The sequence below is a fragment of the Balaenoptera musculus genome, chromosome 12, assembly GCF_009873245.2.
Source record: "Balaenoptera musculus isolate JJ_BM4_2016_0621 chromosome 12, mBalMus1.pri.v3, whole genome shotgun sequence".
NCBI lineage: Eukaryota > Metazoa > Chordata > Mammalia > Artiodactyla > Balaenopteridae > Balaenoptera > Balaenoptera musculus.
This window is the reverse complement of record NC_045796.1, coordinates 74,872,326-74,888,016: the sequence shown is the minus strand read 5'-3', so window position 1 is coordinate 74,888,016 and position 15,691 is coordinate 74,872,326. Positions and strand designations below refer to the sequence as shown.

The window sequence follows — 15,691 nt, the reverse complement described above, 5'->3', positions numbered from 1 at the left end:
GGTTCAAGTCTGTAGTATCATTTTATGTTATATTTACTATCAATATTAGTTATAGTTACCATTTTTCTTTCTATATCTGATATCTTTCTGCTCTTTTTTTTTTTCTTACTGTTTCTTTTGGTGTTTAGAAAGGCTTTGCTTTTCTTCTAGGTTATAATTTTTCTAACATCTTTTGTAAAAAATAAAAACAACAAAAAACCTTCACTTGTCTCTTTCGGCAGCCTCTACCATTTGGCTTGTCAACTCTGATATATTTTGACTGCACATATTACCTGTACAGCAGTGAGTTTGTTCTACTTTCTACTTTTTTTGTGAGGGGTTGGTTTATTTCTATTTCATCAGAGCATAAAATGCTTATACACTCTCCCTCTGCCCTTAAGTTTTAATCTTAGATCTACATTGAAATATATTCAATGTGTACCATCAGTCCATGTGCCAGGGTTTCTCCAGTCTTCTTTAGGTTGTATAAAGCTCACCCTCTAGTTATATTTGTGAATACAGTACTCCTTGAGTGCTCACATTTTTGAAACTGTTTCCATATAGCCTTAGTACTTGAAGGACAACTTGTCTAGATATGAAATCTTTGACTTACACTTTCTGTTCTTTCTTTAAAAAAAAGTTTGGTCCAAAGTTGTCTTGCTTTCTATCTTGCTTTCACAAACTCTGGTTTCAACTTGATTTTATTCCTGTGTAAGTTATTTGGTCTTTTTGCCTGAAGGCCCAGAGACTTTTTTGTCTTTATGAATAAAGTCTAAGTTTCACAGGATATGTCTCTGAGTTGACCATCTGGGAAGTTTTTTGAATTATAACTTTAAATAACAATTCTATTGTATCACTTTGTTTTTCTTATTCAAGGACTCCAATTATATGTATGTAAGATCATCTTTGTCCATCTTCTATAGCTATCACTTTCTCTGATTGTTTTTCTATTTTATATTCATGCTCTTGACTATTTTAATTCATTTCCTCAATACCGCTTGTTGTATTTTTCATTAATTCTGTTCTCTCTTGGTCACCTTGTAGTTTAATCTTCATTTATGAGATGATTTTCTTTCTCTTCTATTTCTTTCTGGAGTTTGCTTAGTTCTCATAGTCCTCCCCCCACCCTTCTGAATTTTTGAAGTTTCTGACTGGGGTGGTGTTTTTGTAATATATGCAAATGTTTATTTAATGACATTATAATTTAGTTTTTCCACTCTTCATGGTTTTCAGAAGAATTTTCATCAACAGAAATGTTTTCTATTTTTTGTCTTCTTATAGTTTTTATGGTTGTTGTTACCTATTTTCTGTTTTCCAATATCTTATATTTTATTGGATTAGCAAAAAGAAATAATTCTATGTAGGCAGGTGTTGGGCATTTGGTAGCTTCCTAGTTTTCTTAGTTCAAGAACACTCTCTTCTGTTGGTATAATAAACTGAAATTTCTTTAAAAATGGCAACTTTTGTGATGAGAAGAATTAGTTTGTCTTTTTATTTGTGATTCTCTTTTATTTATTTAGATATTTGTTTTCTACTGGTTTTTCCCCCTTTTTTGCCTCGCCACCAAGTTTTTTCAAGTCTGCACAAGTGGGACCCTCTCAAGATTTCCATCTTAGGTCCCCTGCACTTTTGAGATACTTTCTTTTGACTTTCAGGAGTTAGTGTTCTCATACACAAGGTGATATCTTTTTAAAACTCTATTTTCCATCTCCACTAGACTAACACTGCCTTCTCTTTTTCATGAAGACTCTATCTGACTCTCTACTTTGATATGTGCTCCAGAGTTGCCTTTACAACTAGTTATTTATTTCCCTTCTTCCCTGTAAATGAATTTATGATATTCTTTACCTCCTAGTTATGTCGTGGGCATGGGTCTGTGTGGTTTTACTTACTCTCCTGATCTGTATAGTTTTTAGAAGATATGTGCAGTTTTAGATTCAGGTGGCTGTAATTTTCTTTAACTTATTTTGTGTCTTGGGGTCCTATCCTAGAATCCTTCTCCTTTTACTTTTCACAAACTTTAAGTGACCTCAACCACTTGTATTCCTTTCATTAAGATTTATAGGCTAATGACTGTCAAACTTTATTTTATTGCTGGGCTCCACATTTTTTTTGAATGAACAATAAGATATCTCAACAGGTAACACCACAGTTACCCCCCATTTAACATGCATAAAACTAAACTATCTTTTACTCTCCACCTATTTCCATATCTGCTCCTCCTCCTGTGTCCCTCATCTTGGTAAATGGAACCACCCCCCAATGTGCCCTGTCACACAAGACAGAATGCTTCCTATCACTCCTGGCCCCAGTCAGTCTCCAAGTACTAATGATTCTACCTCCTAAAGATCTCAAAGCTGTCTTGCACCACTCTCCAAATTCTGTAGTTTAGGCCAACATCACTTCTTGACTGATTTACTAAACCAGCCTCCTAACTGTTGTTCCTGCTTCCACTGTTGCTTCTTCCACTCCAGAGCCCACGTAATTTTGATAAAACTTTATTTTGATTGTGTCACCCCTCCTTCAAAAGGACACGCTGCCTTCATGATATAGTCTAACACTCTTAGGTCTAAATGACCAGTCATAATCTGATGACTGCTTACCTCTCTAGACTTCTCCCTCACCAGGCCTTGCTCTCTCCTTTCCCTTTCCTCTATGAAACATAAGAAACAGAAACACTGTAGAAGATTGTAGTCTCCAAATTGACCGCATTTAATTCTACATTCCACATGCTGTTCTAGAAGCATACCGTTCCCCATCAAGAGGCGTGATATACCACCTAAGCAAAATAAAGGATAAAATCATATGATCATCTCAATAGATGCAGAAAAAACACTTGACAAAGTTCAACACTCATTCATGATAAAACTCTCCACAAAGTGGGTATAGAGGGAATCCGCCTGAACATGATAAAGACTATATATGACAAACCCACAGCTAACATACTCAATGGTGAAAAGCTGAAAGATTTTTCTCTAAGATCAAGCACAAAGCAAGGATGTTCTCTCTTACCACTTTTATTCAACACAGTATAGGAAACCCTAGCCAGAACAATTAGGCAAGAAAAAGAAATAAAAGGCATTCAAATAGGAAAGGGGAAAAGTAAAACTGTCTCTATTTGCAGATGGCATGATGTTACATATAGAAGATCCTAAAGACTCCACCAAAAAATCTGTTAGAAAATAAATTCAATAAAATTGCAAGATACAAAATCAATATTAAAAAATCAGGCAGGCGCGACGCCCTGAGGGACAGTCTGAGGTCCGGCTCGGCGGGGAGGTTCAGTGGCGGGACCGGCCGGGAAAATGCCAGTGGCAGTGATGGCGGAAAGTTCCTTTAGTTTCAGAAAGTTGCTGGATCAGTGTGAGAACCAGGAGCTCGAGGCTCCAGGAGGAATTGCTACACCCCCAGTGTATGGTCAGCTTCTAGCTTTATATCTGCTTTACAATGACATGAATAATGCAAGATATCTTTGGAAAAGAATACCACTTGCTATAAAATCTGCAAATTCTGAACTTGGGGGAATTTGGTTGGTAGGACAAAGAATCTGGCAGAGAGATTTCCCCGGGCTCTATACCACCATCAGCGTTCACCCGTGGTCTGAGACAGTCCAGCCAATCATGGAGGCACTTAGAGATGCCACCCGGAGGCAAGCCTTCGCCCTGGTCTCTCAGGCATGTACCTCCATCATCACCGACGATTTCGTAGCCTTTGTTGGACTTCCCATGGAAGAGGCTGTGAAAGGTATCCTAGAACAAGGATGGCAGGCCGACTCCACCACAAGGATGGTCATGCCCAAAAAGCCAGTTGCAGGGGCCCTGGATGTTTCCTTTAACAGGTTTATTCCCTTTTCAGAGCCTGCCCCCGTTCCACCCATCCCCAATGAACAGCAGTTAGCCAGACTCACCGATTATGTGGCTTTCCTCGAAAACTGACTTATCATTCTGAGTTCAAGATCCACCTTCAGAATCCTGAATACTGACAGAAAAATGTAAAATTTTTATTTTCAATTTTATTGGATGGATTAAGCACCTCAGCATTCCTTACTGAGTATGTGATAAAATACATATCTAATATAAAGTATATTATATATTTTTTGTCCTTAAACATGTTGAATGGTTGTTGAAACAATTCTCATTTTGTAATATTTGGCAGTTTGAATGGAGCCCATCAGTATTAGGCAGTCAGTTTATATTTCCTAGTGACTCATAAAATACAGCTCTCCTGCTTCATGTAGAACAGTGGTTGTCAGCTGTTTTTTTCTGCCCCAGCACACAACACACTCCCATCTCTACCACAGGTTGATAGTTGCAGTGATGCATCTGGGGTTTGAGGAGGACTGTCCCCAGGGGCAGTATCTGAAGTGCTGGGGACTCTAATTCACCCCCTTTGGAGAATATGCTCTTTTTCTCTGCCCTCCTGAGAATCACAAATATAAAATGCTGAGATAGAGCTGAGGAACAAAGACCATCTCCCTAGTAAACCAGCTTGTTAACTCTAGATTTTTTTCTGAGCGTGTGAGTACATCCATTGCTGGCAGTGGAGGGCTTGCCATGAAAATGTGACTTATTAAAGGCATTCATGAGAAGTATTAAGTTGTAATATTTCCTTTCAGAAGAAGGGAAATGTAAATGTGGAATGCATTGTTTGGGAAAGAAGCTATTAAGTGATGATACACTTTGTACGACTGTCCTGCAGCCTATTGGTTGCTTATATTTAGCCCTTGGGTCAAGTTTTGCCCTTTGGAGAAATACTGAACAAGTCTTTCATTTTTTGTGTGACAGCCCTCTGAATATTTGAAGTTGTTTATTGTATCTTCAGGTTAAAACCACCCCCTAGTTCATTTATTCTGCATTTGTTCAATAAATATTTAATTGAATTCTTCAACTGTTTTTTTGAACGTAGTTTCTAGAAGTTTCACTATCCTGTCTTCCTGTGGATGTGTTCTAGTTTGTCATTGTCTCTTTTAAATTATGAATTTCTTAATTAAATAGAAATGACCTATATAGTGGTAAAAAAAATTAAAAATAAAAAATCCATTGCATTTCTATACACTAATAATGACCTATTTGAAAGAGAAATTAAGAAAACAATCCCATTTACAATTACATTAAAAAAGAGTAAATTATCTAATGATAAATCTAAACAAGGAGGTAGAAGGCCTATACACTGAAAACTGAAAGACATTGATCAAAGAAATTGAGGAGGACACAATAAATGGAAAGATAGGCTCTTCATAGATTGGAATAATTAATATTATTAAAATGTCCTTACTACCTAAAGTAATTTACAGATTCAATAAAATCCCTGTCAAAATTCCAATGGCATTTTTCACAAAAATAGAACAAACAATCCGTAAATTTGTATGGAACCACAAAAGACCCAAATAGCCAAAGCAATCTTAAGAAAGAACAAAGCTGAAGGCATCATACTTCCTGATTTCAAACTATATTACAAAGCCATAGTTATCAAACAGTGTGGTATTAACATTAAAACAGACACATAGATCAATGGAACAGAATAGCAAGCCCATAAATAAATGCATGCTTATATGGTCAATTAATTTACGACAAAGGTGCCAAGAATATACAATGGGGAAAGGACAGTCTCTTCAATAAATGGTGTTAGGAAAACTGGACCACTATCTCATACCATACACAAACATCAACTCAAAATGGATTAAAGACTTGAACATAAAACCTGAAACCATAAAACTCCTAGAAGAAAACCGAGGGGTATAAATTCTTTAACATTGGCCTTGGCAATGATTTTTTTGAATTTGACACCAAAAGCAAAGGCAACAAAAACAGAAACAAGTGGGACTCCATGAAACTAAAATGTATCTGCTTAACAAAGGAAACCATCAACAAAATGAAAAGGCAACCTATGACATGGGAGAAAATACTTGTAAATCATATCTGATAAGGGGCTAATATCTAAAATACATTAAAATGTATATCTAAAATGTTTTTTAAAAATCATACAACTAGATAACCAAAAAACAATCTGATTTTATAAAGGGCAGAGAAACTGAATAGACATTTTTTCAAAGAAGATATACAAATAGCCAACAGGTGTGTTAAAAAGGTGGTAAACATTACTAAACATTAGGGAAATGCAAATCAAGACTACAATGAGATTTCACCTTATACCTGTTAGAATGGCTATCATCAAAATGACAAGAGATAACAAGCTTTGGTGAGGTTGTGGAGAAAAGAGGATCCTTGTGCATTGTTGGTGGGAATGAATGAAATTGGTGCAGCCACTATGGAAAACAGCATGGACATTCTTCAAAAAATTAAAAATAGAACCACCATATGATCCAGTAATTCCATTTCTAGGTACTTCTGAAGGAAGTGAAATCACTGTATTGAAGAGATATCTGCACCCCCATGTTCATTTCAACATTATTTACAATAGCCAAGACATGAAAACAACCTAAGTGTCCATGAGGAATAAATGGATAAAGACAATGTGATATATAAAATGTAATATTTTTCACCCATGAAAAAGGAAACCCTGCTATTTGGGACAACGTGGATGGATCTTCAGGGCGTTACACTAAGTGAAATAAGACAGACAGAGAAAGACAATACTGTATGATTTCACTTATATGTGGAATCTAAAAAAAGAAAAAAACCCAAACTGTTAGGAACAGAGAACAGATGGTGGTTGCCAGAGGCAGGAGAGGGTCAGGGGAGGGCAAAATGGGTGAAAGGGGTCAAGAGGTACAAACTTCCAGTTATAAAATAAAGAAGCCCTGGGGATGTAATGTGCAGTATGGTGACTGTAGTTACCAACACTGTATTGCATATGTGAAAGTTGCTAAGAGAGTGAATATTAAAAGTTCTTATCACAAGAAAAATTGTAACTATGTGAGGTGATAGATGTTAACTAGTTGTGATCATTTCATAATATATCCATATATTAACTTATTATGTTGTACACCTTACATAAGTACAATATTATACATCAATTATATCTCCATAAACTGAAAAATTAAATTTAAAAATTAATATAAAGAAGTAAAGTCTAAGCATAGCTGAAATTCTTGAAGGTGGATGCCTGGGGAAAGAGGACTTGAGGAGGGCAAAAGAGAGGAGGAATAAAGGACTAATATTTCCATTATAAACACTGAAGAAATACTTGACTTTATAAATCTGAGTATATGTTTGATTTTAAATGATTAAATAGATTTTTTTCTCCATCTAGAATTTATATTGGTGAGTGGAGTGAGATAGAGATCTAACATCACAGTTTTCCAACTGCCTGTCCAGTTGTTATCTAGGCCAATTTTAATTACAGAAAAAAGAACTTTTCTCTCTCTCTCTTTTTTTTTCCTTCTCCTTCTTCTCTCCTTCTTCGCACATTGTTGTTTTTTCATGGAACACCGAGAAACATAGAAATATAGAGTCATACACACACCCCGTCCTTCTGATTCTTCAAGGCCAATGCCATACCCTTAGATAATTTATACCTACTTACATTCAAGTCACTCTTGGGATGATCAGAGAAGTCAGAAACATCAGGTACAATATCAGAACTAAGTTTTTAGAGGATTTTGGTGATGGACACATTGAAAACCTTTGCTTCACATAAGTATTTCCTGGAGATCTCCAGGTGCTCTCCATTTATAAGTTAAAATAGTCTAGCACATGCAAAAGTATTCTACATCATTGGGAGAAATGAAAATTAAAACCACAATGAGATACCACTACACACCTACCTGAATGACTAAAACCAATAAGTATATTAAAATACCAACAACACCAAATGTTAATAAGGATTTGTAGCAACAAGAATTCTCAGAAATTGATAGTAGGAATGTAAAGTGGTACCACCTCTGGAAAAATTTCTGGAAGTTTTGAATAAAATTAAACATACATCTATTCTTATAACCAGCAATTTCACTCCTAGATCTTGAGTCAAGATAAATTAAAATATAAGTATCCATTAATAGAGTAAGTAAACTATGGTATATTCATATAATGAAATGGTACTCAGAAATAAAAAAGGGCAACCTACTGATACAAACAACATGGATAAATCTCAAAAACATTCTGATGATTAAAAAAAGCTGTTATGGGCTGACTTGTATCCCTCCACCCCCAAAATGTATATATTGAAGTCCTGTTTATAGTAATACCTCGGTATATGACTGTGTTTGGGTATAGGATATTTCAAGAAGTAATTTAGGTAAAATGAGATTATATGGGTGGGCCTCAATGCAATATGCTGGTTCTTTATAAGAAGAGGAAATTAGGACACAGACAACACAGAGACAAAGGGACAACCATGTGAGGACACAGCAAGAATGTAGTCATTTGCCAGCCAAAGAAAGAGGCCTCAGAAGAAACCAAATCTGCCAACATCTTGATCTTGGACTTTTAGCCTCCAGACCTGTGAGAAAATGCATTTCTGTTGTTTACACCATTAGTCTGTGGTAATTTTTATGGCAGCTCTAGCAAACTAATACAGAAGTCTTACACAAAAGAATACATACAATATTATTCCAATTATGTATGGAATTCTAAACAGGCAAAACTATTTTATGGAGAAAAAAAAAATCAGAACAGTAGTTGCCTCTGAAGGATGAACTAGGGCATTAACTAATTGGGAAGGGACAAACTAGAAGTTTCTGGGGTGATGATAAAGAGGTTTGGGTTACACAAGTACATGCATTTGTCAAATCTCATGAATGTTCACTTAAGACTTGTGCATTTCACTATGTACAAATGCTACGTCAAAAGAGGAAAACCGTAAACAATCAGTGGGTCCCACCTCTGACATGAGAAGCCGTAGTGTTCCCTTTTCTTCCTTTACACTGCAATTACGGACCCAAGCACCGGTAGTGCTAGTGTATTTTGTGTGTTTCACTTGTATGTTTGCTAAAACCCGTAACGATGAAATTCCCTGGCTGACATGCCTCCGCTGTGCTCATCAGCCAAGAGAGATTAGTTGAAGAATGAAGCTGATCGGAGAGGAGACTTAACTTTTTATTCCCTGAGTAGGAAAAAAAATCTCAGTTGTACCACCGGCCAAAAGACTTTTTGATCCTCGGCCGAAGTCATCTGATGGCTTGAAAAACATAAATCTATAATATTCAGTGCCCTGAGTTGACTTGAGAGGGGATGATTCTCAAAATTTTTTGAGGAGCAAAGAAACAGAAATTTGCAAGAGGATAGGTGATAGCAGCTGGGCCTGTTCATGGTAAGCGGGTCTGGCTTCCTTAAGGTGGAAAATGAAGAAGCCTCTGGACTTTGGTTCAAAGCTCAGGTACATTTTGTTTAAAGGGGAAGAAAAACTCCAGTGCTCTGACCTATGTCTTCCTGCCTATGGGTTGTCTAGCCTATAATCTAGACACTGATATTCTATTTGTTGAGAAATTCTACCCTTTGTGCCTTTTGGGAGGTTCCTATTAATTTCTCAAATCACATTAGGGCATCAGCTACATAATCTTCTTCGCATTTTGACTGTTTTTGGCCCAGATATCAAGTTCATTTGCCTCTCAGTGAGACAAGCCTTTTTTATATCACTAAGCCTCCTCATTTGACCAGAAGGAAATGGGTAGGAAGCATGGCTAAGTGTACCCCACGGGGTTATGGCTGACAAATCTGATCTCAGAAAAGGGAAATAAACAGTGGTCCTAAATCTATGAGACTTGGGATGAGGCATAATATAGGATCTTTACTTCTATTACTAGAATTCTTCTCCCAATCATCAGCTTTTGGGAAAAAACCTGGAAAAAAAATGTGCTTAGCTTGCAGCACAATAGCACTTCTAAAGAAATCTCTTACTCTCTGAACTCCTCACTTTTCTCCTGTTTATTCTCCTGGAAATAAAAGAAGATATTGCCTAGAATTGACTAGAATTTTGGTGTGGTCTTTATGATGAAGCCTGTTCTAAATCCGTGGAGTAATCCCAGTCTCCATCTGAAAGAGTCCATCATTGGCTGTGAAACCAATATCTGGTTATACTTACAAAGACTCTTTATGAGGTGCCCCCAGAATTCAAATCCTTTCTTCGAGGCCCTACTTTTTACAAAGGATATTATAGAAAAGTATATTCTGAATCCCTTTTATGTCTTTCTAAGAACAATATTCCATAAATACATAAATAGATCCTTAAATAATAAATAAAAGCCTTACAAAATATGTAGCCTGACCAATATGTAGCATCTAAGTCAGAAAACTGATGTGAGCAATAATGGTATTGCTCCCTGAAGTTTCTACTAGTCACTATATTATCCTGTCCAATTTTACTTGAGCACACACTGGTTTGGGACTTTTGCTCCATTTATGTACTCTGATGAGACAGAACTTCAAAGACAATCTATTCCTCCATATATTTTTTTAATTGAGTTTTTCTGGTTGGTCATTCTCTACTTCACATAGACTTGCATTAAACATCTTTCTCCCAAGTGTAGACGATAATTAATTGATGGCTCAGTTAACCACTTTTCAAATGTGTCTGTTGCTTGAATGCAGTGAACTATGAAACCCATTAATTCCCCCAATAAAATAACTGTGCTATGATGCTTTATCTTAGCCCAAATCAAAGGGGCCTGGAAAATTCTAGAAACAGTAATGACCCAATCAATAATGTAGGACTTTATAATCCCAGCCCCAAGAAGTAAATAAATGAATATTCTTTGAGCCTGATTGTATTCTTGATCACATTTTTCATTGACTAAATATTGTTTCTCAGGATATGGCAGTATTGCAAGTAAATGAAAAATGTCCATGAAAACAGTTCTTCCATGTTCAATCTCTTAGACCCCTTTAAATTCCAAGCTAATGGAAAAGTAATAATTTGGTACACACCAAATTTCAGCTAACCTCACAAAGGAAGTTTTTGAGCTATTGAATCAATATAATAAGACTGTATACTTCTCAATCCAATTTCCAGAAGACATTAATGTAATAAGTCTCACTGTATATATGCTAACTGATAAGATACAATTCCTTTTTGTGGGGAATCCATTTAATAGATAACTAAAGATTATGTTATCTGCATATTTATTATATAATACCACACTGCTCATAGGAAATGCAAACTATGTCCATGGTTCATCCAAGTTTTCATCTTTAAGAAATCTAAATTTATTAGATCATTCTGCACATCTCTCTAGGCCTTTCTCAGCAGAGTTGGATGAAAAAGGAACATTAGGTTGTTAAATTCATTCATCATTGTAACTTCACAAATGCAATCTCTGTGACAAATCTAAATATAATTTCACATATATTTTTAAGGGGTCAGTATTATTAAATGTTCAAAATCAGTCCATTGCAGTATCCTCACCTGTAAGTGCTAAACTGTGAAATGATTTCCTTCTAAAACTTAATCACAACTTCATCAATGCTGCCGAAATCACCACATACTTATTAGAGCAATAGAACAGACATAAGCTGGTTAGGGTGGAATGACAATTTCTACCACTAAAGATTAATAACAAAGGAAAAAATTGACAGCACTTTGTTAAAAATTGCCTGTTGTGGGGAGAAAGGATTTTTTTAAAAAAATACATCAGATACAGGATAGGCTATAACCAATCTTGACCATATCTATTTAGGGAAACCAGATTGGCTACTCTATGTCTTGATTTAACAATACTTTTAGGGAAAAACACAATCTCCCCTATTCCCTTGAGCTTCTCCCCTAAAGCTATTAAATTCATTTTTACCCAATGACTCATAAAATAAAGATCTATTTCTAAAAGATAAATCTTAAAAAAAGGCTCAGTAGTGACAACAATAAGTAAAAATACTAGGGAAATTATTGCCCATGGTAAGATTTTTGAAAAAGACTGCTAGAAGCATAAATATCCATTGAAAACTAGACAACAGTGGGATATCACAGCCTGAGTACAAAGATGACAAACATGAGAAGCGATAAGAAAACCTAACAGTAAAGTTCCCGTATGCTCAGCCACTATTAGCTAGGTGATGAACCTATATGGCTTATGTATAAATGGACATATAACAATGAAAATCTCTCATTATTTCAAATACTCCAAAGACTGTTAGGAGAAACATGCCAACCTGGCAGTTTTATTTATTTTTAACAGCTTTACTAAGGTGTAATTGATATACAAAAAGTGCATATATTTGATGTATACAATTTGATGGGTTTGAAATATGCATACATCCATGAAACCATCACCATAATCAAGGTAATAAACATATCCATCACCTCCAAAAGTTTCCTCTTGCAAACTTGGTAATTTTAAACACCAAAAATGTAATTACCTTGGGGAATTCAGGTAAATAAATGTGCTAAGGGGAGTGTTAGTATCTGTATGGCTTCACAGCACAGGACAAATTGTTTATATTTTGTAGATTCCAGAAACCCTCTCCGTTAAGGAGGGGGGGGAGATGTACATCTATAATATATGAGCGACTTCATAAATAAAGATATCCCCAAGAATAGATCTTTTTTAATTTATTTAAAAATTTTTTTTAATTTTTATTTTATATTGGAGTATAGTTATTTACAATGTTACATTAGTTTCAGGTGTACAGCAAAGTGATTCAGTTATACATATACATATATCTATTATTTTTCAGATTCTTTTCCCACTTAGGTTATTACAGAATATTGAGTAGAGTTCCCTGTGCTATACAGTAGGTCCTTGTGGATTATCTATTTTATATATAATAGTGTATATGTGTTAATCCCAAACTCCTAATTTATCCCTCTCCCCCCATACCTTTCTCCTTTGGTAACCATAAGTTTGTTTTCTAAGTCTGTGAGTTTGTTTCTGTTTTATAAATAAGTTCATTTGTATCAATTTTTTAGATTCCTCATATAAGTGATATCATATGATATTTGTCTTTCTCTCTCTGACTTTCTTCACTTAGTATGATAATCTGTAGGTCCATCCCTGTTGCTGCAAATGGCATTATTTCATTCTTTTTTAATGGCTGAGTAATATTCCATTGTATATATGTACCATATTTTCTTTATCCATTCATCTGTCGATGGAAATTTAGGTTGCGTCCATGTCTTGGCCATTGTAAATAGTGCTGCGATGAACATTGGGGTGCATGTATCAAGAAAAGGTCTTTTGATATAGACATGTTTAGCATCTGCTTAAGAAGACTAAGTGAAGTATTCCCAAGCTGATTTATACAACTAATCCTAAAGAGACTGTGAGTATAATTTCTTGCCTGATACCATTAAGTGAATTCCTTTATCTTCTCAAGTTTAAGAATAGTCAATCTACAAACTTTTTGTGAAAGAATAGTCAGTCCATGAAAATCCAGTCATGATTTTAATCTCATCATATAATATATACGAAAACATAAAAAAGAAAACACACCCAGACAGTAAAAACTAAGATTGCTGCTTTACCTGTTGCCTTCATATAAGAGGAACTTTAACTAATTGCAAAGACAGTGGAGCTAAATTCAGAAACAAGCACTTGTCAATCCATGTTTTACTTCATTAAACAGAATGAACCTGCCAACTTGGAAGTAGGCAGAAAAGAGACTTTGACACATACCATTTTCTGTCCCTCAGCTCAGAGAGGCACATTCTCCATCAACCTGAGAAGTGATCAAAGCTTCACATCAATGTTCAGGCCAAATTTCAGGATCAGCCAAAATATGAATTCCCATCCCTCTCCACACTCCCATCCAGTAAATCTATAAAAATACTTAGATATTATAATGTGCATCAGAGAAATAGACTCTAAAACAGAAGAAGATTCCATCTCATGCCAACAGAGCCTCATTAATGAACTGCTCTTGGGCAAGGTGCCTTGCATGTCCTCTATCTGGAGATCCGAGAACCTACACCTCCCCAGTGCACAGTGAGTAGCACACCCAGTGTGTCGGCAAAAAAGATGAAGAAGAGAAAGAGGAAGAGAGAGAAGGAGAAGGAGGAAAAGAAAAGAGAGGGAGATCCTTGAAGCTCAGGTTAATGCAATCTCATCCTCCTGAGTCCTAAAATAAATAAACTTTGGAAACTATGTTATAACAAAAAAAAACAGAAGAAATTTTTATAAAACTGCTTGGAGTCCTCAATAAGATGAAAAGAGATATGGTTTATGTGATAAAGGAGCAGAAAGGAATAAGGAGAATAGACTGGGATTTAAAGATAACAACAGAGTAAGGTAAGAACACATCAGGTTCAAGTAAGAAAACAATATGCAGTAAATAAAAAAGTAGAGGCAGGAAAAAAGCAGAATTTACACAGTTTAAATTCTGTAACTGATGAGAAGCTATTTCAGAATGCAGAGGGGAAGAGTAAATATTAAAATATTGATCAAGATGGAAAGAAAAAAATGTATCCACTGTAAGAAGTCTAGATGTTCATAAGGAATACACAAGAGAGTGGGAAGAAACAAGAAGTTAGAAACAAAGCAGTAACAAAAAGTACAGTGAAAAACAGTCTTCACAGACTAAACCAAAACAATGTGTGAATAGACATTTATTTATCATATACGAGTCATTATTGGGAGCCCATTCTGTAAAGTACACATAAATGAGACACGGATAAATGAAACAGAAAGGGACATCTGCCATCTCCTTGCGTTTATGGGGGATTGGAGAAACAGACAAATAATCACATGAATAATATGAAATCACAACCAGAACAAGAGTAGATGGTGTTACAAGAGCATGTGATGAGGGATTTGACCTAGTCAGGAGGTCACAGAAGGTTTTCCTGAGGAAGATCTGTTCCATACAAGGTCTGAGAGACAGTGGGAGTTAACCAGGGAACTGGAGAGTCCCAGGCAGGGAGACTAGCATATGCAAAGCGCTTTAGTAAAAGTGAGCACAGCATGGTTGAGGGTCTAAAGGAAAGTCAGTGAGACTGGGGCAGAGAAAGATAAGAGGAACACGTATGAGGAGGTGGTACATAGGGGCTAGACCATCCAGGGCTCTGTAGGTCAGACTTCAACCATTTTTTTTCACCATGACCTTCAGTAAGAAATACTTTGTACCTCACATCCCAGTACACATACCCATATGTACATATATAGAACTCAATTTGCTAGATCATGAAAGAGTTTTTAAAAAACCATGAAATAGAACAGAATACAATAGGACCTATCAGAGTGGTTTTCTCATTGTAAGAGTAGGTGAGAGTTTGTGAAATCTTTTGTTTAGATTTATGCACATTGTATATGTTTTATACGTGTGTGTGTATATATACACGCCATCACATATATATAGTTCATGTATATAATGATTTTTAATGCTTTTATAACCTAACACATTGATTTCATGACTCATCAATGGATCCCCACCTGCTGTTTGAAAAATTCTATGGTAAATCCATGTTAGAGATTTTGCTCTTTATCTAAAGCCACTGAGGTAATTTAAGCAGATGTGTGAAGTGAACAAACTTTGAATTTGGGGGGAAAACAGTTTCTCTGGCTAGAGTGTGTAGGTTTATAAAGAAGCAAGTCAGAGGCTCTTATATGAGATGAGAGTCCAAGTAAGAGATAACAGTGGCTTGACCTTGGAGGGTAGCAGAGGAGAGTGAGAAAGATTCCAGAAATGATTAGGAGGTAAAAAATCAGCAGGAATTTGGGATAAGATAAATATGGACACAATTGCCAAAGATGACCCTTAGGTTGACAGGGTCCTAGAGTAAAATATTGAAAAGAACCCAAGAGTGACAAAATATCGGACTTACAAGAATAAACAAAACCATCTAACAAGAAATCCTCCAGAAAACACATGTCACTAACAGAGAAATC

General features: G+C 35.8%; 1 protein-coding gene across 1 annotated transcript; it reads left to right on the top strand.

Moving 5' to 3' along the window:
- Positions 1-3,222: 3,222 nt before the first annotated feature.
- LOC118905270 (COP9 signalosome complex subunit 8-like) lies at positions 3,223-4,871 on the top strand. Its single transcript, XM_036871865.1, has one exon. It carries the CDS (start codon positions 3,285-3,287, stop codon positions 3,912-3,914), a length of 630 nt encoding a protein of 209 aa, XP_036727760.1. The 5' UTR covers positions 3,223-3,284; the 3' UTR covers positions 3,915-4,871.
- The last annotated feature ends 10,820 nt before the right edge of the window (positions 4,872-15,691 follow it).